Source organism: Schistocerca americana, chromosome X, assembly GCF_021461395.2.
Source record: "Schistocerca americana isolate TAMUIC-IGC-003095 chromosome X, iqSchAmer2.1, whole genome shotgun sequence".
Classification (NCBI taxonomy): domain Eukaryota; kingdom Metazoa; phylum Arthropoda; class Insecta; order Orthoptera; family Acrididae; genus Schistocerca; species Schistocerca americana.
In genome coordinates, this window is record NC_060130.1 from 750,530,712 (window position 1) to 750,556,845 (window position 26,134).

General features: G+C 42.8%; 1 protein-coding gene across 1 annotated transcript in view; it reads right to left on the reverse strand.

Moving 5' to 3' along the window:
- The window catches only part of LOC124556296 (plexin-B), a 973,640-nt gene that overhangs the window by 702,191 nt on the left and 245,315 nt on the right, over positions 1-26,134 (reverse strand). Inside the window, exon 2 of the mRNA XM_047130271.1 lies at positions 12,374-12,550. Within this exon, the coding sequence (XP_046986227.1) occupies positions 12,374-12,550 (177 nt within the window). The remainder of the gene's footprint in view (positions 1-12,373; positions 12,551-26,134) is intronic.

Here is a 26,134-nt window from a genome sequence, read left to right on the forward strand (position 1 = left end):
ATCCGTTGGATTCCTTAGGCGAATGTTCAGTAACGGCTGCATATCGTTCAGTAACGGCTGCATATAGCAAGTGGTGTTCATTACATGTCAAATGCATATGAGGCCTTCTGTGCCGTTTTGATGTTGGCAGGGATTTGAAAGCCCCCAGGTATTGGCAATAAAAGCGGAGTGTATGATCCATAAAACAGCAAATAAATGGAGAGGATGTTCGCTTTCAGCCACTGAAAAGCCGAAACAGTACACTCGAGGGAACGTCTTAGGGGAGCTCACGGGTCCCGGTTTATGTAAGGAAATGAAATACAGAAATGACTGCGCCTGAGAACCGTTCAGTATACGTAATGTACACAGTTGTCTAAAATTAAAGCAACAAAAGGAAATTTTGCAAGGCCGCGTTTACTTTGCCACAAAACAGTATAAACAAGTGATAGTACTGTAGAAGCAATGTAATGAGTACAGAACGTAAACAAGTGCAACATGCGTAATGGTTGACAAGTGTTCTTCGTTTTCTCCAACTTAACGGGTTTGCGCACATATTCCGACAACCGGTTAATGTGCTCAGTATGGAGCGTGATCACCTCTAGCAGCAATACAAGTCTGACTACGACGGGCCCTGCTGTGAATAGTATCATTAGTCTCATGTTGAGGCAGTAACGCCCATTCTTCCTGCAGAGCTGCTCGCAGTCTTGGAGAGTGGTTGATGGATGCTGACGAGGTGCAACCGTAGTGCATCCCAGACATGCTCTATGTGCCAGCCGGTGTGGCCGAGGGGTTCTAGGCGCTTCAGTCTGAAACCGCGCAACCGCTACGGTCGCAGGTTAGAATCCTACCTCGGGCACGGATGTGTGTGGTGTCTTTAGGTTAGTTAGGTTTAAGTAGTTCTAAGTTCTAGGGGACTGATAGTGCTCAGAGCCATTTGAACCATTTGAACATGCTCTATGGGATTCAAATCGGGAGAGCGAGCAGGCCATGCCATGCTTGCACTAGCTTCGGTTTCCAAGAAAACGTCAATCACACTTGCTCTATGAATTAAGAATTATCGTCTATCAATAGGAAGTCTGCGCGCACATCACCTCTCAACATCGTACATGAGGTCCCAACATCTCGTCACGTGACCTGACAGCAGTTAAACATTGCCGATTCACCCATACTATTTCAAGAAGAGGGGTTCGTGTGGTAAACATAATCCCTGCCCACACCATTAGGGGTCCTCCTCGATCTCCCTCTTTCTCCACAATGTTTAGGTCCCGAAGTTGAGTCCCACATTCCCTGCAGATGCGAATCTATCGAGAATCACTCTCCAGACTAAACCGAGACTCATCTGTGGAAACAACATTGGCCCACTGTCCGACCGTCCAGGTGGCATGTTGATGACTGCACTCTTGACATTCCCTTCTGTGAAGACGCGTCAGAGGTAGACACACAACATGTCTCGGACAATAAAGGCCACTCTTCTGAAGCTTTCTGCACACCGTTTGCCTCGATACAACACGTCCAGTGGATGCTGCGAGCTCACAGCCAGTTGCCGTGCAGTACTAAGCCGGTAATGTCGTACCCATACAACCAAATAACGGTCCTCTCTTCTGAAGTCACACGTGTTCGGTACAGCCCTGGTCTTCGGGGTACAGTTTTGGTCTCTATGTACTGTCGCCACATCCGAGAAAGAGCAGAAAGATTCACATTAAACCGTCGGGCCAAACCAGTTTCCGACTGTCATGCTTCCTTTCTTTCTATGGCCCTCCATCGCAAAGAGTCTGGTTGGCATGTTCTCTGTGCCACAGTGCACCTTCTGTCATTGTGGTCACAGCGATTGTGGATGTAGGGCTACCTGGCAAACACTACCTCATTTCATAGGTGCGGTGACGTCATCGTTGGCATGGTTATCCGTTCACCGGAATGCCATCTTCCGTGCAGAACACGACCGTACGGACATCTGATTGACAGATAGTGTGATTATATCGTGGATCAGACACAGGACGGGGAAACAGCGGTTTGCTGCTTTAATTTTGGACACCAGTATATTTTTAGATTTCTGTAAGAGCTATGAAGCACAACCACCAATAAGGCAGAGTAATAGTACTGCATACCTACACTAATAATAGCGATAGCTCCCTACCGCAAGCCATATTCGACATGTTACCAAGGATATTTCGGGTGCGCTGCAGAAGTGTCGTTGCGAAACCCTTACTCATTCTTTATACAGTCCCGATCTCTTCCCATGCGATTTGCGTGGTTTTGGAGCCCTGAAGAAAGACATTCGTGACCACCGATTTGCTTCGGACCAAGAGGTGTACGCCTGGATACTATCATAATACCTTAGGCAACCGCAGACATTTTTTCACGACGGCACTGACCGTCTTGTCTCGCAGCGGGATAAATGTGTTTACAGTTATAGCGATTACTTTTGAAATAATAAAGAGTTTACTTAATTTTTTTTCTATCTAGTTTCCATTGGACTGCCCCTTCATCATGTAACATTGAATATTAAAGCTCTTATCAATCGAAAGATTACTTCCAACACCAGTATGCTTTACTAGGAACGAACCTACTGGCGTTGAGCTCCTGTGTCCTCCAGTGTAAGACTTGATAATTGCTTTGTACAACCGATTGCAGGGAGATTTGCAGTTAAATGTGGAATCCGAACCACGATGGGATTTGTTTTTTCCATATAGACAGTAGTGGAACACGAGGCAACTGAGAAGAAAAAACATCCTGACACAACACGTGATTTACCTCTAACTTTACTATTGGTAGCCTGGACCACCAAGCCACACACTAACAACTCACTGCGCTGTACGGCGTAAATTTCATTCTCGAGCCTGCAGTACAAGGACGCTCCAATGGGTTGAAACAATTAAGATTAAAAATAGTTCTTTCATAAAAATATAGACGTGTTTCACTTTACCAGACCTGGTACCAAACTGGCAACAAACAGTGATAAATGGGAACTGCTTGCGAATGAGATTCCATTCAACGTTTCTCTACCGTACGAGAATACGGAAACTGTGTCCCAGAACTTTTTATTGCACCCACGGAAACCGACCATCTATAGCGATGACGAATTTTCACAAGAACAAGTTATATTTCATGTGGAGATGATAGCTTTTCATTTGGCGCTGTTGTTTTACGGCACCGGCCGAGCTCACCTTGTGGCCGCATGAAGTCTATGGGCAGCCGTTTCCGTGGAGTTGGCGCCCTTCCAGCAAACTGGACCTAGTGCACTTTCCTGCTACGCACACAAACTCCCCCTTAACGGTTTATCGTCTGTTTTTACTTACAGCGCTTTCTTGAAGGAGAAAACGAAACACTCCACATACTACGTCGTTGAGAACTACGGGCAGTGAGGCAACAAACTACGTCGTTGAAAATTCGTTCAGATGAAAAAAGAAAAAGACTTTGTCAATGGGTTTTTCGCGCAGATTATTGTGGAGACATATTCACTCGTAAAATCACCTCCATCAGTCACAAAATGAGTTCTCAAACGCCTACAGGATTCTGGAATGCATACTAAAGTCGAGAGCAGTTTGTGAAACTACCGACGTATAGTGATAAATGTGATAGCGTTCACTCGTATAAAATTAGGTTTAGAGGATAAACTCTTACAGATGCGTGTCAGGATTAATGTTTCCTTTTTTTTCTACGATTCTCTTATCTTGAAGGTTGACAAATTCTGTATATTCACATTAATCGATGTTAACGTAAGGGAAAGAAGCAGCACCTAATTCCTGTTACTGCGACGCGCAATGTTAATCTCTTGTGTCTCATATTCTGCATTTGTGACGTGAGTATATGAAACTGACGTAAGATTCAATTCAACATTCCTATTGGCTCAGTTCTTCGCGGGATTTCATCGGCCAGATAATGATACTATCTTAATCAACAAATGCAGACTTTCAGAAATTCGCTGTAACTTCCAAACAGATTGCCACAGATGGAACACTGATAATACGAGAGGGCGACTAGATCCCGTACCAAGTACGCCAACTGCAGTGGGGATTCTGGGTAGGATACACTCTTCGTCTCGTATACTCCCCGCACGGAAAATACAAAACTCTGACCATGTAACGAAAAACACGTTGTTGTAGTATCTGGACATCTTTCCCCAATCCTTAATATGAAGTCAACAGTGACCCTTTCTTCCTACACAGAAAGTGGCAGAATTTCATTTTTGATAACGTGTTCGTTCAATGATTCAGCAGTGAGATTTTTGAATATATACTGTGTTTGATCATTATGAAATATCTCGAAATAAAAGTATCTGTTGACACACACTCAGCACGGATGCAGAAACTATCGTTCTTGTGAAACGCAGCTGGCCCTTTATTCACAGAAAGTAATGGGTGCTATCGATGGTGGATTTTGCCCGCATCTCGTGGTCGTGCGGTAGCGTTCTCGCTTCCCACGCCCGGGTTCCCGGGTTCGATTCCCGGCGGGGTCAGGGATTTTCTCTGCCTCGTGATGGCTGGGTGTTGTGTGCTGTCCTTAGGTTAGTTAGGTTTAAGTAGTTCTAAGTTCTAGGGGACTTATGACCACAGCAGTTGAGTCCCATAGTGCTCAGAGCTATTTGAACCATTTTTGATGGTGGATTTCAAGTTGATTCCATATTTCTAGATTCCCAGATGGCTTCCGACACCGTTCCTCACAAGCGATATCTAATCACATTGCGTGCCTATGAAGTATCGTCTTGGTTGTGCGACTGGGTTAGTGATTTCCTGTCGAAAAGGAAACAGTTCGTAGAGACTCACTTGACGTTATCGAGTGAAACACAAGTTACGTCTTGCGTACCCCAAGAAAGTGCTAGAGGCCCTCTGCCGTTTCTAATGCGTGTGAACAATTTGGGAGACGATGTAGCAGCCCTCTTAGAGTTTGCAGAAGATTATGTCGTTTACCGTCTAATAAAGTCATCAGAAGATCAAAATCAATCGCAAAATGGTTTAGACATAGGACTGAAGACCTCAGATGTTAGGTCCCATAGTGCGTAGAGCTTTTTTTTTTTTTTTCAGCTGCCCCTACCTCTGCCGTTTTATGCAACCCGCAATGTTGTAACTGGCCTTCATAAACCTCGCGCGAGATGTTCATACTCTCTCGCTTGCTACATGCAAACTATAAGTCCTCTAGAACAAATGAGCAGAACCTTTTAGTAGAAAATTTAATGTAATTAAAAACGCACCTCCACCCCACGCTCGTACCTCAATAGTCAGGATTTCAGTAAGTTGTTCTTGGCACTTTCTTCTACCACTGTACAAAATTTTCCAACTACACGAACTATCCCTGATATCTGACCTTTTTGAGCTCTACTGATAGGACTATTTTGTAACCAGCATAGTTGGCTATTTTGTTAACTTAATTAATTTAAACTTGCCCGTGAGATTAATGACAGAAAAACGACTTTTGTAAACATTACGCTGAAACTAATTATGTTGACAAGTCTATCCAAACTTAACACTTATAAGCACAGTAGTTACATAGTCAGATTGTCTGACGAATGTAATGATGTAATTGTCTATTTTATCATGCTAAAATTCACAACATTGTTACGTAAAATTTATACAAACGTCAATTTTACAATTCTTAGGTGTTTGACTAAACCGGTGGCTTAATATGGCCTGTCAATGGAGTCAAAAAGAGGTGGAATGTGGAAAATAATTCTTTTAATTGCAAATATATGTACAGTGGTAGGAGGTAGTGCCATGAAAAAAGTACTAGAACTCCTGACTGATGAGAGCTGAGTGTGGGTGAGAAGGTGCGTTTGAACGTCATTTTTGTACGATTTTCTTGAATAATATTCAATTTTTTTTCTGTGGTATTAATTGTTTGCGCGCAGCGAACGAGAGAATATGAAAATATAGCGGATAGTTTACGAATATCAGTTATAACGCTGCAAGTTGCACAAAACTACAGCGGTAGGGGCACCTGAATCACCCTTTACTCGAAATGTCTAGCAATGAGAAAAGAAACTACAATGTTTTGGCCAGTCTTTCCACTACAAACTTTCACTGCAAAAAAAAAATCATAGAATCAGAAATTGAATCTAACGTGGTACTGTAAGTAAAAAATGGTGAACAGCAAAAAATGCACTCCACCGGGAAAGCCGTTCCTACAGATAAATTGTAAAAGAGAAAGAATATGGCAGTGACTGGTGACAGTAATTGCATTAAGGCAAGGCTACTGATCTCATAAGAGAGTGGTTCAAAGGTTCCATGCCGCAGCGCAGCATTCGCATCCCTTGTGGCAGGCGGGAGGGCTCAAGGCACAGGGCCAGACTGTGACGCGCGCGCTAAGGAAGTGCTGGTGAGCCCAACTCTTCCCCTTGCGCCCTTTGAACGAAGCTGCACACGGACCGCTGCAAATTTGAGCAAATACGTCGGACGGCGGCTTTATGAGACGACAAAACAAACATCGGAGGTCAAACATCGGTCCGGAGCGGCATTATGGCTAAGATAAAACGTGCTGTTTTGTGCTCAAAGCGACTCGGGCGCCGCACAAGAGCGGGAAAGTCTACATTCCCGCTGTTACGAATTTTTATGCCGGCCGCCCTCTCCGAGTACGCAAGCTAATTCGACAAGAACGGAGTGCGAAGGGGCTGCAAGTATTAAAAAGTACAAATAAAACTTTCCTTCTCGTCATTGTCCAGGCAGCTTGAGCGCATAACACAGTTAAAGTTTTGTGATTTATTAAGTTTTCGCGGAACGACAAAACATCCATTTCTAGGCGTTCAACCGTATAGATGATTCAATTTTTCTGCACAATATTTCGACAACTCATCTCTACCCGGTGCTGAGAGCGACGTCCCTGATGATACTGGAATCGTAAATCTGGATGCATTCCCAGAGGTCCGTCTGCTATTAATCACGTCAGGAATGCCTAAGAAATCATATCATTTCCCACGTTCTTTCAAATCCTTTACGTGGGGCAGCCAAGTGGGGTATATGATTTCTTTTTCGCAGATATGGCGTCTAGCAACATACCACAAAATATTTAAATTTGAAAACGGTATCGCTCAGTTTCAGGATAAGAGAATAAAAAAAATTGGACGACAGATACAGTTCCGTCATTCTTCTACTACCCTTAGTGACAGTTGTAGCAGAGCAGACAATGTTATGAAGATAGAGGTGGAAGGGAATATATGAAGTCGTTAACAAATAAAGAACAATCCACAGGATCTCTCAGTGTTGCTTTTGTAAATAATGTATTGCTTGGAAGACTCATGAGGGAGACCGTTATGTTGAGGGAATCATCTGAAACCGCGCATCCGGTTATATATCTAAAATAACACTCGCAGGAAAATGGAAAAGTACCACCGAGGCACTGCTTATGTGTTTGCTAGATAATATTGTATGCAGACAATATCGAGTACATTTTCAGTAGCAAAAAATGGTTCAAATGGCTCTGAGCACTATGAGACTCAACTGCTGAGGTCATTAGTCCCCTAGAACTTAGAACTAGTTAAACCTAACTAACCTAAGGACATCACAAACATCCATGCCCGACGCAGGATTCGAACCTGCGACCGTAGAGGTCTTGCGGTTCCAGACTGCAGCGCCTTTAACCGCGCGGCCACTTCGGCCGGCTTTTTCAGTAGCAACAAGGATATTTACTATCTGGTGCAGACGCAGATGGATGGATGGATTTAGAATAGTTGGGCGCTAAACAGCGAGGTCTTCAGCGCCGTTTCTCAAGACCGTGGTACTGTTGTACGCTTACGCAGAAATTCCTCCAGTTAGATTATCAATAGTAGTACGAGATGTTTTAAACTTACAATGGAAGTGAGATATTTCTGGACTGTGAAGGGGCCAGACGAGGCGGAAGCTGAATATCTATCCTAGTGTCTTCCTTACGCCGCTGATAAGGGCGATACGACAAAATTAAGTACATATATGCAGAAACTCCCAAAGAACTGAAAGAGGTGTTGGGTCTCCAACCTCGGAGCAGTGCCCCCGTGTCACAGCTAACGTGGAGTTTAGTCCTCTCACTGTCAATGCAGGTCATAAACACTTCGTTGATTAAATTGACATGTTCTTTCCCCTTCTCCCTTGATTCTCGGTAGCCTTGGGTGTCATGAGGCCACCCATCCCACGGCTACGGGTGAGCGACCTCAGGGTGTGATTTTCAATAATTAACTCATAGAAAAAGAGAAAGAGAGAGAGAGAGAGAGAGAGAGAGAGAGAGAGAGAGAGAGAGAGAAGGTCCAGCACGAAGGAATTATCCGAACTGGACGGAAATCGGTAATGTGATGTATATGTACAGACGAACAAATGATTATAATTTCGAAAAGTTGGATTATTTATTCAAGAGAAAGAGCTTCACAAATTGAGCACATCGTTAACGCGTTGGTCCACCATTGGCCCTTATGGTCTTTATGGTAGCAGTTATTTGGCTTGGCACTGATTGACAGAGTTGTTGGAGGTCTTCCTGAGGAATGTTGTGCCAAATTCTGTCCAATTGGCGCGTTGGATGGTAATATACCGAGCTGGTTGGAGGACCGTATCCCTAATGCTCCAAACGTTCTCAGCTGGGGACAGATCATGCGATCTTGCTGGCCAAGGTAGGGTTTGGCAAGCACGACGACAAGCAGTGGGAACACTCATCGCTTGTAGGCTGCCATTATCTTGCTGAAATGTAAGCCCAGAATGGCTTGCCATGAAGGGCAACCATAACAGGGCGAAGAATATTGTCGGGGTACCGCCTTGCTGTAAAGGTGATGCCGACGACAACCAAAGGGACCCAGACGGGAAAAGAAATGGCACCCCAGACCAACACTCCCGGTTTCGGGCCGTTTGGCGGGTGACAGTCAGATGGTATTCCACCACTGTCTGGGGCGTCTTCAGACACGTCTTGGCTGGTCATAAGGACTCAGTTCGAAGCGGGACTCATACTGACGACAGTTCTACTCCAGTTAATGACATTACAAGCCGAAGACGTGTCTCGAGACTCTCCAGTCAGCGGTGGAGTACCAACCTAACTTTCGCCCAACGTACGACCCGACAACCAGGAGTTATGGAGTGGGTGGTGTTTCTCTTCGTAGCAGTACTCCTTTGGTTGTTATCCGCGGGGTCCCTACAGCTCAGCGGTACGTCGACGATATTCTACGCCCCGTTCTGTTGCCCTTCATAGCAAGCCATCCTGTGCTTACATTTCAGCAAGATAATGCCCGCCCGTACACGGCGAGAGTTTCTACTGCTTGACTTTGTGCTTGCTAAATCCTACCATGCCCAGCAAGGTCGTCCGATCTCTCCTCAGCTGAGGGCGTTTGGAACATAATGGGCAAGGCCCTCCATCAGCTCGGCATTCTGACAATGTAAAGCGCTAATAGGACAGAATTTGGCACGATATCCCTCAGGAGGAGATCGAACAACTCTGCCAATCAATGCCAAGTCAAACCACTGATTGCATAAGGGCCAGAGGTGGACCAACGCGTTACTGACTTGCTCAATTTGTGAAGCTCTTTCTCTTGAAAAAACAATCCTATTCTACTGAAATTGTAATCATTGTTTGTTTGTACATATACACCACATCTACCGATTACCGTACCATTCGGATAATTCCTTTACGTCATTTTTTTAGTGTACGTGAAAAACTGAATAAACTACTAAATTACTATTGTTGTATGCCTATTGGGACTGATCGTATCGCTCTTCATAAATAATGAACTTATGGCCATTCACGGAGAAGAGAAAATCGCCACAAGTCCGCCCCCCCCCCCCCCCCCCCCCCGCGTTTTCCTATTGCATTCGCCGGCAGGACGACTGTTGGCTACCTTCCAGAAGATCTCGACTTTTTCTGTTTTTTACTATCACAATCATGTATACTATCTGATGAAAAGCATATGTACACCTCTCAGTGGACATTAATATGGAGTGTGTCCACCCTTCGCCTTTATGACGGCTTAACTCTGCTGGGGACAATTTCAATGAGGTGTGTGAATGTCCGGAGGAATGGCAGCCCATTATGCCTCAAGAACCGAAACCGGAAAATGTAGTGATGTAGGACTCTGGGGTTTGGAGCGATGTCGACTTTGTAACCCATTCCAAAGGTGTTCCACTGGGACTCTGGACAGGCCAATCCATACCAGGATTGTTTTTGTCCACAAACCATCGGTTCATAGATGCTGCTTTATAACTGGGTGCCCTGTCACGCTAAAACAATCATCGTCTCCGAACTGTTCCTTTACAGCAAGCAGTACACCTGCCCACGGGAAACAAACCCATACCGTAATATCACCGCCTCCATACTGCATTGTTGCCACTACATATGATAGCAGGTAACGTTCTCCAGTTATTCGTCAAACCCAAAGTCTTCAATCAGACTGCCAGAGGTTATAGCGTGATTCTTCACTGGAAATCACTCGTTTCCAATCACCAACTGTCCAATGCAGTCAGTTTTTACATAGGCCTTTGTAACTCACGAGTGATTTCATGCGCTTTTTACAACCATCTTCCGCATTGCTCGACGATCTACGTCTACGTCTATATCTACATGATTACTCTGCTATTCACAATAAAGTGCCTGGCAGAGGGTTCAATGAACCACCTTCAAGCTGTCTCCTTACCGTTCCACTCTCGAACGGCACGCGGGAAAAACGAGCACTAAAATTTTTCTGTGCGAACTCTGATTTCTCTTATTTTATCGTGATGATCATTTCTCCCGATGTAGATGGGTGCCAACAGAATGTTTTCGCAATCGGAGGAGAAAACTGCTGATTGAAATTTCATGAGAAGATCCCGTCGCAACGATTCACTCATATGTCACAATTAATGAAATATTCCGGGCTATTGTACCGTGGTCGGGTGGATTTCCCATTAAAACCCAACGTTTTGTTCCCATTTGCGGAGGAAATTTTCAAGAGGGATCGTAGGGTCTTTGAGTGTCCGATTCACATCCGGATCGTTATTGACTGCAGCAGAATTCCGTTTACGCGTGCTTCCGTGCAGAGGCGTGACGTCAAATGCTTCGAATACGTGGGCGCAATTGGGCGTTGTCGGCTGCTGTCGACCATTGTTGCTATCACCCAATGGTGGAAGACTCGTACACATCTTCTTCAGCACCGGAATCCAGATGTCATCCAATTTCGCGCCCTCCTCTCTCCTATTGAAATTTCGTGGGTGTTTAACAATTTCTACCCTCTCTCTGTATAATGTTTCATAGTATCCGCTGGTGGCTGCTAGTACTTGAGTCCTATCGAAGTGAATGTCGTGGTCTCTTAGTTGCAAGGACTGTTCAGTAACAGCTGATCTGTCAATCTCTCCTTTCCTACAGCTGCTCCTGTACTCTTCTAGTCGTGATTTGACCTTTCTTTTTGTTGCACCCACCTACATCTCCCCACAGCTACAGGGAATCTAATAGACTGCTGGTTTTTCTAGAGGTTTGCAACATCCTTCGACAATTTTAGCTGATTCCGTATCTTCCGGATGGGTTTGCAGATTACCTCAAGGCTACCTTTCGACATGACTTTTCTTATCCAGTCAGTAACGTCCTTAACGAAAGGCAGAAAATCTTTCGATTTAACAGGCGCTTGTGCATCTCTATTGTTTCTGTGGGGCGGTTATAGCAATCCACAAGTGCCTCTGTAATCGAACGTTTTCCTGCCTTTCGTTATGGAAGTTACCGACCGCATAGGGAAAACCTTGGCAAAACGGAACATCTCGGTAATCTACAAACCCATATAGAAGCCACAGGATCACTTAAAATTGGCCAAGAATGCTCGCAGACCTCTGGGAAAAAAAGCAGGAAATTACAGGATTTCGTGTAATTGAAGGGAGATGTACGTGGCTAAAAAAAAAGAAAAAAAAAGATGAAATAACGAGAAGAAGAGCACGAGACAACTGTAGGAGGGAACAGGCTGACAGACCAGCTGTTACAACCAGGAGACGGCCACATTCACTTTGATAGAAGTCAAGTACTGGCAGCCACAAGCGGATACCATGAAAGGCCTTACAAGAGGCCATGGAAATTGTTAAACACCCCAGGAATTTCAACAGGAGGGAGGAGGACTAAAACTGAATGACGCCTGAATCCCGGTGCTGAAAAGAGTCTTCCACCAATGGGGTAGCAACAGTGAACGACGGCACCTGACATCGGCCAACTGCTCCCAAGTATTTAAAACATGCAACGTCCCGCTACTGCAGGGGAACACGCATAAATGGAATTTTGCTGCTGTCAGTACATATCCAGGATGTGAATCGGACATTCAAACAAGCTACGATCCCCCTTGAAAACGTCTTCGGCAGATGGGGACGAAACGTTGGGCTTTAATGGAAAAGCCACACGATCACGGCATAATAGCCCGGAATATTTAATTTACCGCGACATTTCCGGCAGTGAAAGTTAACATTTTACAATTCACTCATACGGTTATGATGAACGTGGTGTGACTGACCTTCTTGATGGAACCGTAGCTGGTGCCGAGGAAGACGACGGTGTGCCGTTCGGTGGTGGCTACGGTGACCGACGTAAGAGACGTGTTGGGGAACTGGACGGCCGCCGGACTCGTGATGGGCGCCACGCCAGAGATCTTCAGCCCCACTTCGCAGAAGTTGAGGATGTTGCCCGTCGTCTGCAACACGCAAAGCACGTCACATTTCAGGAAATACACTTGGCTCCATTTTACAACAAAACAGCAACTAAGATAACACCGTCTACAGTCACCAAGTATGGCGCTGTCAGTGCTATACAGGGTGTCAGGAGGAAAGTTACGTGCTATGAGGTGTGATAGTATTAGTTATTCTGAAAAAAAAATCATATGAAAATATCTCTTGTTCTTAACAGTTCTCGAGGAAACTTAAGAAACAGTGGGGAACAGAACAAATGCAAGCGACAGTAAATGAAGCACTGGGAACTAATACAATGTTTTGTTTAATTGTATACATTTCCTCACAAAAAAGTTCAAAAACACAACTGCCAATTGCAATGCATTTTGCAGCACTTGTATACAACTGCTGGGCTGCTTAAAATGGTTCAAATGGCTCTGAGCACTATGGGACTCAACTGCTGAGGTCATTAGTCCCCTAGAACTTAGAACTAGTTAAACCTAACTAACCTAAGGACATCACAAACATCCATGCCCGAGGCAGGATTCGAACCTGCGACCGTAGCGGTCTTGCGGTTCCAGCTGGGCTGCTTATCTGAGCTCATTCGTACTGTACTTTATTTGAGCATATGCGTGTAAAATACGAGCACAGCATGCGCAAGTGAAGTGCGCACTAAAATGCCAGTAAAGACAACACTACAAAGTCTGTCACTTTGGTTGGATTTGCATGTGAGTGCTACTGAAGAACAACATGCGACCGATGCTCGTGGTTTTCATACAGCTATGTATCGGATATCGTGAAGAAAAGGACATATGCTCATTTCAAGTTTTTTGTTCAGAATCACCAACACCGCGTACCTTTCCTCCTGACCCGCCCTGTATCATGCGCAGTCTTCTGTAGCTAGCTGCAGACGTCACTCGCATTATACCGCATGTCACATGGCGTTTCCACTCTTCAGCACATGACAACCTGATAACTAGCATCTAATGGAATCTGAAACATTGTCGAATAACTCATCTGAAAGACATTTTGTAGTTTGTGGCCTCCATCTACCGTATCTTGATTTTTAGCTCCATAGAGATTTGCCAAAGAAGATCATAAACTCTTAATAACTACATTTATAAAATCTATAAATCACTTATGAGGTGTTTTCACCATTTAACAGTTACATCGTTTCCTGTACTTTTTCTCGGAAACGCAATGAAAGCTATTACTGGCATTCTTACACCTATACCTATTTTTTGTTTCCGTGTCGGGAAACACACGGGCTTACTAAAAATGAAAACCATAGTGTCGATGAGCTCTGGTAATCACATACCATCTGCATCATACTACAGAATTTGCACCTAATTTTTGAATAACTATCACATCATAAGGTGGAAAACTAATAAGTATACGTAATCAATTATTAATGCAGAAATTATGATGTGAACTGTTCTCTAATCTATATGTACCTATAAAAAAACAAAACTGTATTATTCCAGATTAAGTCCTCTGAAAATGCTTCAGTGTAATAGATGAAACGTGTCTGGATAGGAATCAATACAGATTTCAGCAAGAAAAAGGAGTAAAACGAATGTTTAACAGTAATCATAACTAAATAGTTTTCTAAGAAGTTTTGCGCAAAAATTAACAATTCCATCATCTGGGATAGAACCGTGAGAAGTGACAATTTCGTGTTGTTGTCTAGTGACAAAGAAGCGAGCGAAACAATACATTTGAAGTATAGTGCAAAATTCAGTACATGCTGTTTTGTGCACATCCTTTGCTTTCGGAAAATTAGATTTAGGGGATCACTACATTGAGGAACATATGTTTGCGATTTCCAGAAGAAGCATCCACTAGGTACTCCAGTAAACTAATATACATTTCTGCCGCCTCAGCAGCAATATTTCCTTTTGATTCTGGTCAGTCAGTGTCTCTATAAGATTAAATTAATAGTCCCGGTAATAGATTATCATTTATTTATTGTTCCGGGGGACCAAATTAAGGAGAAGTTTCCATGGTCATGGAACGAATCAGTACATGAAATTATAACACGATACCGAGCGAGGTGGCGCAGTGGTTAGACACTGGACTCGCATTCGGGAGGACGACGGTTCAATCCCGCGTCCGGCCATCCTGATTTAGGTTTTCCGTGATTTCCCTAAATCGCTCCAGGCAAATGCCGGGATGGTTCCTTTCAAAGGGCACGGCCGACTTCCTTCCCCGTCCTTCCCTAATCCGATGAGATCGACGACCTCGCTGTCTGGTCTCCTTCCCCAGACAACCCAACCCTATAACACGATATTAGAAACAGATAAAATGAAATATAGAAAAACATATTCAGGTGACAAGTAGTAAGTTTAAATAAAGAAAATCAACAATGTAACACTGGAATTTGCTTAATTTTTAGATCTTCCATGAGCTTCTCGACAGAATAGGAGTAGTGAGCCATGAGGAAACTCTTCAGTTTAGACTTAAAAGAGTTTGGGCTACTGCTAAGATTTTTGAGTTCTTGTGGTAGCTTATTGAAAATGGATGCAGCAGAATACTGCACTCCTTGCTCGATACGAAACACTCACAAATATCACGTCACAACACAAGAAAGGCAGAGGTGAATGAAGAAACCACTAATAAGTCACTTATATAGTAAATATTATCACAAAAACTGTTAAAATATATATCTGAAACCTAAAAATATATAAAAACTTGGAGAGCGATCTCACACGCAGTCACTCGCTTATGACGTCACACCAAAGATTTTGTATTGAACATCGAGATGTATGTGCTAATCCATCGCACCATGTTGCTCAATATCTGGAGACTTAAAGTTTGTGATAATTTCTTTGGAACAGGTTGCTGTTACTGCTACGCTTCGGTTAATTATCTAAAGATAGAAAAGGAAGGTTCGAAGACGCCAAAAGCTGACACTCCATACTATCCGGTAGCACTATGTTATTGTTTTTCTAACGCCTTTTGAAGATATCAATCACTTACTGTATATAACGGCATTTTCGCTTATTTACAAGCTAAGTTGAAACTCGCGTCATAGAATATGATGATCTCTGCTGATGATCTCTTAATGTTGTGCTATAGAGGTTTAATGGAAAGCAACATAGACGTCTGAAACAGAGAAGTCGCGCATTCAATTCACAATAATCATGGGTTTTGACGTAAGCAGATATCAGGAAAGAAGTCTACTCAGAGTCATAATACCAACTTTCCAGACGCTCGAACAATGAGAGAACAGCGTAGTCAGCCATGTGGCATCTGTTATCTTTTAATTTTGCTGAAGAATTAACGTGTCGTCTGCTGTGGTGTCATCAGAGCAGCATTAAATCAGTTACACAAGCATGTGAAAGGAAATCAAACGTAGCCTTTTTGACTCACCATCCAATTTTCTGATTTACGACTAATAACGAAAAATAGTGATAATCGTGGCAATGGGATTTAAACCCTGCTCGTCTCGAGTACGAGAGTAGCATTTTGCCATGGACTGTTATCATTAGATCAGCCGAAAGCCGGTGAAATTATATACACAAGCCACCCTAATTTCAAGGAAAAAATCGGTCCGTCCCAGAAGCGAATCTGACACTCAAAATGTGTGGCAAGCAGATATCAGTGAATTCGCAGCTCTGCGGATGTAGTCGTCAGCACCCGGGGCAGCCAGGGTTCGCACGGTCTCAGCCAAAGCCGGGGCTAATTTTCCACTCGAATGAACAATTTTAATTTCTGGTTTAGCGTCAATTTAACGCACCTCTATTACGCCGTAAAATGCGTATGTCATCGAAAGATTATCGCAGTCAATTTGTCATTTGCAAAGGCAGGGAAGCTGGTTTACGGAAAATTGAAACCTGGTTCAGAAGCCTGAGCTTGCTACGGCCGCCAGGTATCAATTAGCACCAGGCAGGCCGGCAAATGAATCCACACAATGCATTTGTTTTGGCCATTGTCGTAGGACGCTGCAGTTCGCACTTATTATGTAGCATTTCCCGCACTGTCTCCTGCTCAGTTCAACGAGCCATCCACATTCGAAATACAGATTACTGTTACCTACTGTTTGCTGCAACAGGGTTGAAAAACTGCAAACCATATTGACCAAATATGAATGTAAATTGAAAGGAAATATCAGTTTAGTTTGCTTTCTGATATTATTTATCCCTCTGCCTACACCTACTCGATGAAATGCAATCCTTTCTCTCTCTCTGTCTCAGCCTCTCAGAAATATCTTTCACCTAATGTATCATTTAATCTTTCACATTACAAGAAGTATTCTCCTCAACTACTGCTTCTCTTCCTTAGTTAGTTACATGTTCCATAGATCATATGAACTATTCTTTTATCAAAATAATGTTGAGCGAGTCAGTTTACAGACACATTATTGGGGTTACCAATAATAAACACATTATTTTTTTAGTCCTACTGAAAGATGGCTGTCCTATTTGCAATGATAATTCTAAGTATGCCATGGGCCACAAATATGAATTAATCTGTAAATCCGATAAATGTTCTCAAGCTTTGTAATATTGTTTTGACATTGCCTTTATAATAATACAGTTTGGAACTTTGTCAGAGCACAGTCAGTGTGTGCCAGTAGCAACTGCGTGCTAATGTGCTTGGCTTGAAATGGACGGAAGCTGCCAGGCACTGGAGTGGAGTCAGCATTATTTGGGGAAATTTTTGCAATATGATGTTTAAAGAGATATGTTAAACAGAAAGATTATAATATTGCATGAATGAAAAAGGTAACATTAAAAGTAGCGTAGTTTGTTACATCTGTAATTACTTAGTAAGCTGATTGTTATAACAGCGCTTATGGTTCAGATTTTTTGTTAGGTCTTATTACGAAGTTATTTGGTTCTATCTTTCACTGCAATGACTAAAGAGACATTTTGAGAATTAGTTCATGAGTGAGAAGTGTGGAAAGTTGTATTGTTGCTATGACTTAATGAAGCCCAGTTAAAACTTAAAGTGTAGATTCAGTTATTTCTTTGTCAGTGAGATTAGTACCTGATTTTTCCATTTGCATTCATAGTTTTATTTGACTGCGCACTCTCATTGCGCATTGCTAGTTGTTTGTTGAGGAACATTTCTGAGTATTGATGAAATCCCGTCTCGCATAGCACATCGTTAGCACGGCGAGTGAAACTTAATTTTGTCAGTCAGATCATTATTTTATTTTTAAAAAAAGGTTAGCCATAAATTTCATTATCATTATAGTTCATGTTTAGAGTCAGGCACAGTGAGTGTCAGAGTGAATTTACGAGGATAATATCAGTATGAGTTCAGTGGTTTAATGCGAGTAAAATATTCTATGAAAGTGCTACATTGTGATTTCAAACAAATTTAACAGATAAAGTCAGATGCGTTTCATTCAATGGTCATTCATTGTGTAATTACGATAATAGTTCTGGTACAGCAATTATTTTCTAAACTAACAAAGATTCGCAACAATCAGGGCCAACATTTAACACAAAGTCATTTTGTCACAGAGTCAGATAGCGTACGTAAATTTTATTGAAACACAGGTTTTTTTTTCTCGCAGTCGCATTGTTTGACAGACCCGTTACTCTGGATTTCACGTCGCGTAGCGTCAATTTCACTTATTTCCATCCCAAATAAACTTCAGATACTTTCTGTCAACATTTCTCAATTACGCAGCTTTGCATATTTTACCGTCTGACTTCACAATTGTACGAGTATTAAAACATTTTAAAGGCTACATTCACTACCTATGTCACTAAACTTAAAAACTAGTTGGCTTCCTTTTCTACAGGCTACCAATGTCTTTAATCATTGGTTGTGCCTATAATTATGAAAACGTCCGCATCCCGAAAAGGCATGTGTCTTATTACGAGTGATACTCGGAAAATAAGGTCTGATCGGTCGCGGAATGGAAACCATAGTGAAAATACGAAGAAGCTGTGCACAGATGTGTTGGGCAACGTCTGTAGTATGCCAGCCGATCGCATCACATCGCTCTTTTCATATCTGAGCGCATAGTGAGCACGTAAAGACGTCTACAAAATAGTGTCTCACGCCAAGTCTGTGAGTCAGCTGCGACGTTGCGCCTGATTTCATGCAACTCCATATAAGGCACGTCTCCTGGATTCCCTTCTGCAAGACAATTCTCGGCCGCACTCTACAGCGGCAATGAAGACGCTTCTGCAGCGTTTTCGATGGCAGATGTCTGATCACACACCATACAGCTGGAACTTTGCTCCTTCTGTTTTTCATCTCTGCTCACATAAACCGCTGGCTATGAAGACAACATTTTGGCACTGGTAACGACCTACAGACCAGCGTAGAGAACTGGTGGAAGGCACAGACGGCTGAACCCTATGTCTACGGTATTGAAAAGTTGGAACAACCCTCCGAGAAATTTCCAGGTCGGCGACTGTGTAGAGAAGGAGCACGAAGATGAAGCTGCCTATCCCAAATAAATTTTTTTTATTTTCGCTGTGGTTTCCATTTCGCGACCAATCGGACCTTACATTCCGAATAACCCTCGTATTTGACAATTTATCTTTCAGTGTAAGTTTGATGCTAATTATGTTTTCTTCCAACTGAATACCGAACATTTGCCGTGCGGTATTAATTTTAGAATAACAACAACAAAAATTAAATGAACAAATGCCTCACTCAAAAGTTCCACTTCAGCTTTTAAATCCTCGAATTTAACTGGCCAGCTCTATACAATGAATATTACGTAATTTGTCGACATCAATCGTGTATCTCAGAATTAACCACAAGCTATACGTTTCCCTGGTTTCTTCTCGTTTCAAGAAGAGCGTGAAAGGACACTTTCTCTTGGCGGATAAGCAAAATGTGAACTCCTGACAGACAAAAAAGTACAGCAGCATATTTTGGCAAACGCTGCGAATGGGGAGACGAATGGGAAACGGTGGCAGCGTGAGAGAAATCTGATCAGAATTTCGAACCTGACATGATTTGCTGTTTACCAACTCAGCTTAAGTGAATTTAGGATGGATCCTTCACAATGAGTACGGAATTTTTCCCTACCACCGTAGAAAAAGCTGAGCTAGCGCTCAGTCTATAAAGTCTCCAGTATCTTCCTTCTGTATCTGCCTTACATTCATGTTTAAGCCGCTTTACAGGAGATACCGCAGCGCGACCGCAGTGAGTCTGTCAGATCGCTAAACGTACTTATAAGAGGATATGCACTTGTTCGGAGAACAGCATCAAATCATATTTTCATTTTGTTACACAGTAGTGGGCCCACTCCACATCCACACTAGTATGGGAACCAACACATTAAGTTCTACTGTCACCTTTTAGAAATGGCTAGTATGCCAGTGAAGGAGTCACAGGATACCGGTCTGTGACGCCCGTGCGTCTGGGTGCGATCACCCACTATTACGGCCCTGTTGAGAAGATAGGTGAGAGAACGCGATTAGAAGGCAGCGGTTTCAAGGGCAGAGGAAAGTAAGTGCGTATTGATGGATTCGTGCCAGTAACCAGAGTACATGGGTGGATGTTCAGAAATGTTGGCAGAGAGATGTTGCCGTTGTAGATGTGCTCCGACAATATCCCCTGGGCCAGCTGCAGCAAACTGTATTCGGACTGAAGATTAAACCACGTTTACGTGGCTTTACCCTTCAATTACAGCGTCGCTTATTATGCCATAAGGAACGTAGTTCGACAGACTGCTAGCATAAAAATTCAAACGATCGGGAGTCAGTACCTGCTTGGTACTAGAATTCTTCCTCCTGACAATTAAAGTGACTTTCAGCTTGAGCAGTGCTATAAGAAAGAAAGAAAAAAGCAACTGATGTTTATGACTGAAGGATACAAAAAATAAATTCTGTTTTTAGGTCAAGCATTTAGTTCTGGCTCGTGTACTTCATTTATATGCAAAATGCCTCGTCGCATAATGCTTTGGAATTTATTTGAGAGTGCAGTTTCCCATCGCTGGAGGTGCTGATTCTCAACTCTGGGGAAGTGACAGTATCTTACACACAGGAGAACCGTGACTCGCAGGGCATTACGAAGTTCAGACAACCTTCGCTATGATTACTGCTCCCATACAGTAAACCGTATACAGCTTCTGCTTAGAATAATTGCATCAGGAAAGCACTAATTAGTAATCAGTGCTATAATATGGATTGATCTGGTCTTTCTACATGACTGTTTCTCTCTGTCTATATATTCCCGTTTTAACGCAGGCCTGTAATACATGACTTTCGAATTATTTTTTTGTTTTCCGTAACAGCTACATATCCCTGCTGATATATAATCAGATGTTTACCTGTATCTAGGGAGATGACGTTTTGCTTAAAACATTGGGATGCTATTCGAGAAGAACAGGACAAAATTTAAGTTAGAAAGAGTTGCGAACATAGTTATGTATTGTACAGACAGCATTCCTGTCTGTGGAAATAAAGCGCGTTGTGCACCGTAAAACATCGTTACCAGTCACGGTGCTGATTTTTTAGTATTACATTATTATTATTATTATTATTTTACTGTTGAAATCACAAACATCTTCGAATCTTGTTTTCCTTTAATAAGTTACAGGTGAAACGTTAAACTGCTTTCTTTCTCCCTTAACACTATCATTTGGTTATAAGCTTTAAACTGTATTTTTTCTGAATAAACCAATGTTGAATCACCATGGCATACCTGTGAAAGGAAGATTCTGTATTACCATTATGTTGCTTTTAAAAGTATATCACTGCAAGGCGAAACTTGTGTTGAATTGCTATGGTATACCTGTAAAATAAAGACTATGAATCATAATTATGTTGCTTTTAGAAGTAGATCACTGAAAGGCGAAACAGGCTAACGCAGACGGCCTTTTTATTAAATTTATCAGCTAAAAATGAGACACACGGATAATATCATCAGTCAGTTGTGATAACTAATAAAAACAGTGACTTTAACATGAAAACAAGTACATACAACCTAAGTTGGCCGCCCATCATCACGGCTGCTAGAAAGCATTCAGTGTAACTTCAGGAATTAGTGAAATCCTATGAATTTCAAAGCAACGAAACTAATAATGTTGAAGAATATCGCGCTGAGAAATGTCATATTTCCAATTATTTGTAACGATGCTGCAGTATTATTTCATAGGCGCGTTTGCGACTCGGCTAAAATTATCGGAATCATAGGTTGGATCGCTGAAGGAAGTTAGGAAACCGATTCAATAACTTACGGTGAATTTCTTTTTCTGTCTCTGGGTAGACCGTAGACGAATTTCAGTAATCTAAAGTATGGTATTTCCAAAAACATCGCTGGGATTATCATTACGGAACCTTTTTTTTTTTAAAAAAAAAAAGCAGGACTATTCTCAGAAACCGAATTGAACGCTGTTGAAGTGAGACAAATCTTTTATGGACGGACTGTACAATCAGTTAATAAGTACCATAGCGCTTTATGAATTTGTGCAGCTAAGAGTTCTGCCAATAGCGTAACTGAATGTTTTCATGCGCTGACTGTCATATGCCACGTATAAGTAAATATCTTAATATTTATAACCTCTCCGTTGATACAATCCAACTCCCACAGCATGAATAATGAACTGAAACGGAATACATTGAATCAAAACTCTTGTATAGGTGTCACAGCCCACGTATTTAAGTAAAGCCTTTGGCAGCCGACACAAAGTCAAATAAAAATAAAGAACAGCACTAAAATATTACTCAATCGACTGGCACGCGTAAGCTGCGACGCTGTAACAGGCTTCTGTGTCGTTTGTGCAACCGCGAGCTGACATATCACCGGATCAAATACAAAATCTCGCGTGAGCACATGTGCTAAACTGCGTAATTTGTCAACTGAAATTGACATTAATGACGTCGACCGTGCTGCACAATGACAACGGGGGACCAGAAGCAAAAGGAACAATGACACGCTCAAGGGGCGGACAATTACATTATTCTCTGACTCCAGTACGGGTGCAACCAAAACCAGATATGAAATTCGTGATGGCTTACATCGCCTACTATGAGAAAAAAAGAATGCATAATTCGTATTCATTTAACTATCCTACTGAAATTTTGCTCTAAATGTGTCTTAAAATAACTAACGAAGGAAAATAAAAAAATATATTTGTTTTCGTTTAGGACAAATCGCGCCCTCAAAAGAGACGCAAAAGAGACGTCAAACTACAGTTACACTTAGTAACAATGCTCTAGGGATAAAATATCGTTATAAATTGAAGACAGTTGTGAGCTTCAGATACGGTTATGGTGGCTTGAACGCGGATACTTGAGGTGAGAAACCTCTCCCCTCCTTCCTCCCTCTGTCCTCCTATAAGTACGTGCATTAGTTATTTGGAATATAACGGTGAGTTAGCCAAGGTTTCAAAGCTGCTTCTGCGATTGACAGTATATGGCCTATTGCTCACGCTAAAGGTGCTTTTTTGGTATACAGTGACCCAAAAGTCCATTAACATTTGAAAACGCACTAATTCACGGAATAATGTAGGTAGAGAGGAAAAATTTTACACATATGCCTGAAGCAATATGGGGATGTATTGAAACGAAAAGCGAGTGAATAAACCGGCCAACAGATAGTGCTGGACAGCAACACATTAGTGACACCGCATGAGAATAGTGTACGAAACGAGCTGTAGTGAGAGATGGAGTCAGATACGCCAGTAAACACAGCATGTTGACTTTAACAGAAAAGGCTTCTGTTAGTGAAGCTTTACTATCAGAATGGGGAATCCGCTACAGCAGCTTTACGATCCTATCGCCGTAAGAAGGGTATTCGAACAGGTAAAGGTCCTGCGACAAGTGTAGCTGTGAAGAAAATGATCACGAAGTACAAAGCCACGGGTTGTTTAGATGATCGCCCCCGCAGTGGACGACCGGACACAAATGCTGCTACTGCTGCACGTGAGAAACATCTCTTGCACACATCGTCTGGTGAGGAACGAGTGCCGAGCCGCCACGTCCGTCATGCGTGGCCTCCCTGGTCCCCAGATCTCAATCCGTGTGATTATTCGTTGTCGAGTTACCTGAAGTCGCAGGTCTACCACAATCCTCCGATCTCGTTAGCGGTGCTAAAAGACAACATATGACGGCAATTTTTCACCATACTTACTGATATGCTATAGAGTGTTGTTCCAACATTGTCCCTCGACCGCCGGCCGCGGTGGTCGAGCGGTTCTAGACGCTTCAGTCCGGAACTGCGCGATCGCTACGGTCGCAGGTTCGAATCCTGCCTCGGGCATGGATGTGTGTGATGTCCTTAGGCTACTTAGGTTTAAGTAGTTCTAAGTTCTAGGGGACTGATGACCTCAGATGTTAAGTCCCATAGTGCTCAGAGCCATTTGAACCATTTTTGTCCCTCGACTACAAGTATTGTTGATGAATGACGGTAAAGAACATCGCGTTTGCTAAACATCAATTGTTATGCTAATTGTTGCTTTTGTGTGATGTGAAGCGCCATCTTTTGGTCATTTTGTGCACTTTTTTCTTTCAGTAAAAACTCATGTCATTTCAAACGCGTGTGTCAATTTTTACCTGTCTACCTACGTTATTCCGTGAAGTATTGAATTTTCAAATGATAACGGACTTTTGGAGCACCCTGTATTTCCAGTAACGGTTTAGATGGTATTTCTGAGCAACGTTGTTTGGAACACCTGATAATCCACTGAAGCTGACAACAAATCTGAGCCGGCCGGAGTGGCCGAGCGGTTCTAGGCGCAACAATTTGGAACCGCGCGACCGCTACGGTCGCAGGTTCGAATCCTGCCTCGGGCATGGATGTGTGTGATGTCCTTAGGTTTGTTAGATTTAAGTAATTCTAGGTTCCAGGGGACTGATGACCTTAGGAGTTAAGTCCCATAGTGCTCAGAGCCATTTGAACCATTTTGAACAAATCTGAGACAGTGTGCGTCAAAACTGTAGCTTGTTTAGGATTCGCGAAATTATTTCGCTACTGTATCTGAATCTCAACGAACGTCTTGGAGATAGAATACAGACGGGATACACGGTCCAGATTTTATGCCGGGGAAACCCAATTGGTCAGTAACGCTAAACGACCATGAGAAGCCGGCCGGGGTGGCCGAGCGGTTCTAGGCGCTGCAGTCTGGAACCGCGCGACAGCTACGGTCGTAGGTTCGAATCCTGCCTCGGGCATGGATGTGTGTGATGTCCTTAGGTTAGTAAGGTTTAAGTAGTTCTAAGTTCTAAGGGACTGATGACCGCAGAAGTCAAGTCCCGTAGTGCTCAGAGCCATCTGAACTGTGAGAATGTGACGGAGAATGCTCGAATAAAATTACAGTGGGAATGATGATTTGTTATTCTTGATATTTGCTGTGATATAGCCGCCATGAGGGAGTCTGAACACCCCGCTGCCTTGACACGGGAATCGAATACCTAGGACAGCGTGCGGATGTCCCCACCGTCGGCAGGTCCTCTGGCAGTCGCTTCAGCTGCTGAAGGCGTTCACGGATTGGCTGCCGGCAAACGGAAGCTGTCGGCCGGCCTGACAAGTAGGGGCTCTCATTTGGTATATCGGACCCGGCCATCCCATAAGCTCCCCATCAGTGACAGGAGCGCTCTTGAGGGGTTGGCGGGTTTAATCATTCAGACCAGTGCACGCGATCGATGGTCGCAGATGTGGCGCTTGTTCTGCGGACAGGAGGGCTCCCCCTGCGCTAGTTGGGCTCTGCTCAACAATCGCTGCCGCAGAATGGACTAGCCACTGGTATTCACTAGGCTTCACATTTCGCTGCATGCGATATTTTTAGCCTCGTACTGCTTTAAAACGCAATATAGCCGTTTTGTAATGAACATAAAAGTTCGGTTACGCTTCCGCAACGCAAGAACGCTTACGGTTTACAGACATAGGGTAAATTATGTTAGACTCGTTTTTAGTGTAAGTCACTCGCTGCTTTTTTATTTCAAGCCAAGAAAATACTTCTGCGAGTGGCCCGCTGTCCTAAAAACAAAAGGACGTCAATTTTATTCAAATGGTTCAAATGGCTCTGAGCACTATGGGACATAACATCTAAGGTCATCAGTCCCCTAGAACTTAGAACTACTTAAACCTAACTAACCTAAGGACATCACACACATCCATGCCTGAGGCAGGATTCGAACCTGCGACCGTAGCGCTCGCGTGGTTCAAGACTGAAGAGCCTAGAACCGCTCGGCCACATTGGCCGGCCAATTTTATTGCCTCAGAAAATTAACTTAAGAAATTCATGGCAATTTCAAAGTAACAACGTGTGTAGTAAATTTTAAAACAGAGAGAAACATTTCACTGGCTAATTCCTACGAAAAGTACGAACTGTACGACCGTCTTGATGTAAAACACTTATGTGGTTTTAGTCAAAGATATTTCGGCTAAGTTTTGCTCAAAGCGGTCCTTCATATCCTACATAATAATAATAATGATAATAATAATAATAATAATAATAATAACAGAACCATTAAAACAGATAAAACAACACTACATAACAAACCTGACATCATACTCACCAATAAAAAGAAGAAATTAACACAACTAATCGAAATATCCATACCCAATACAACAAATACACAAAAGAAAACAGGAGAAAAAATTGAAAAATACATCCAACTGGCTGAGGAAGTCAAGGACATGTGGCATCAGGATAAAGTTGACATTATACCAATTATACTATCAAC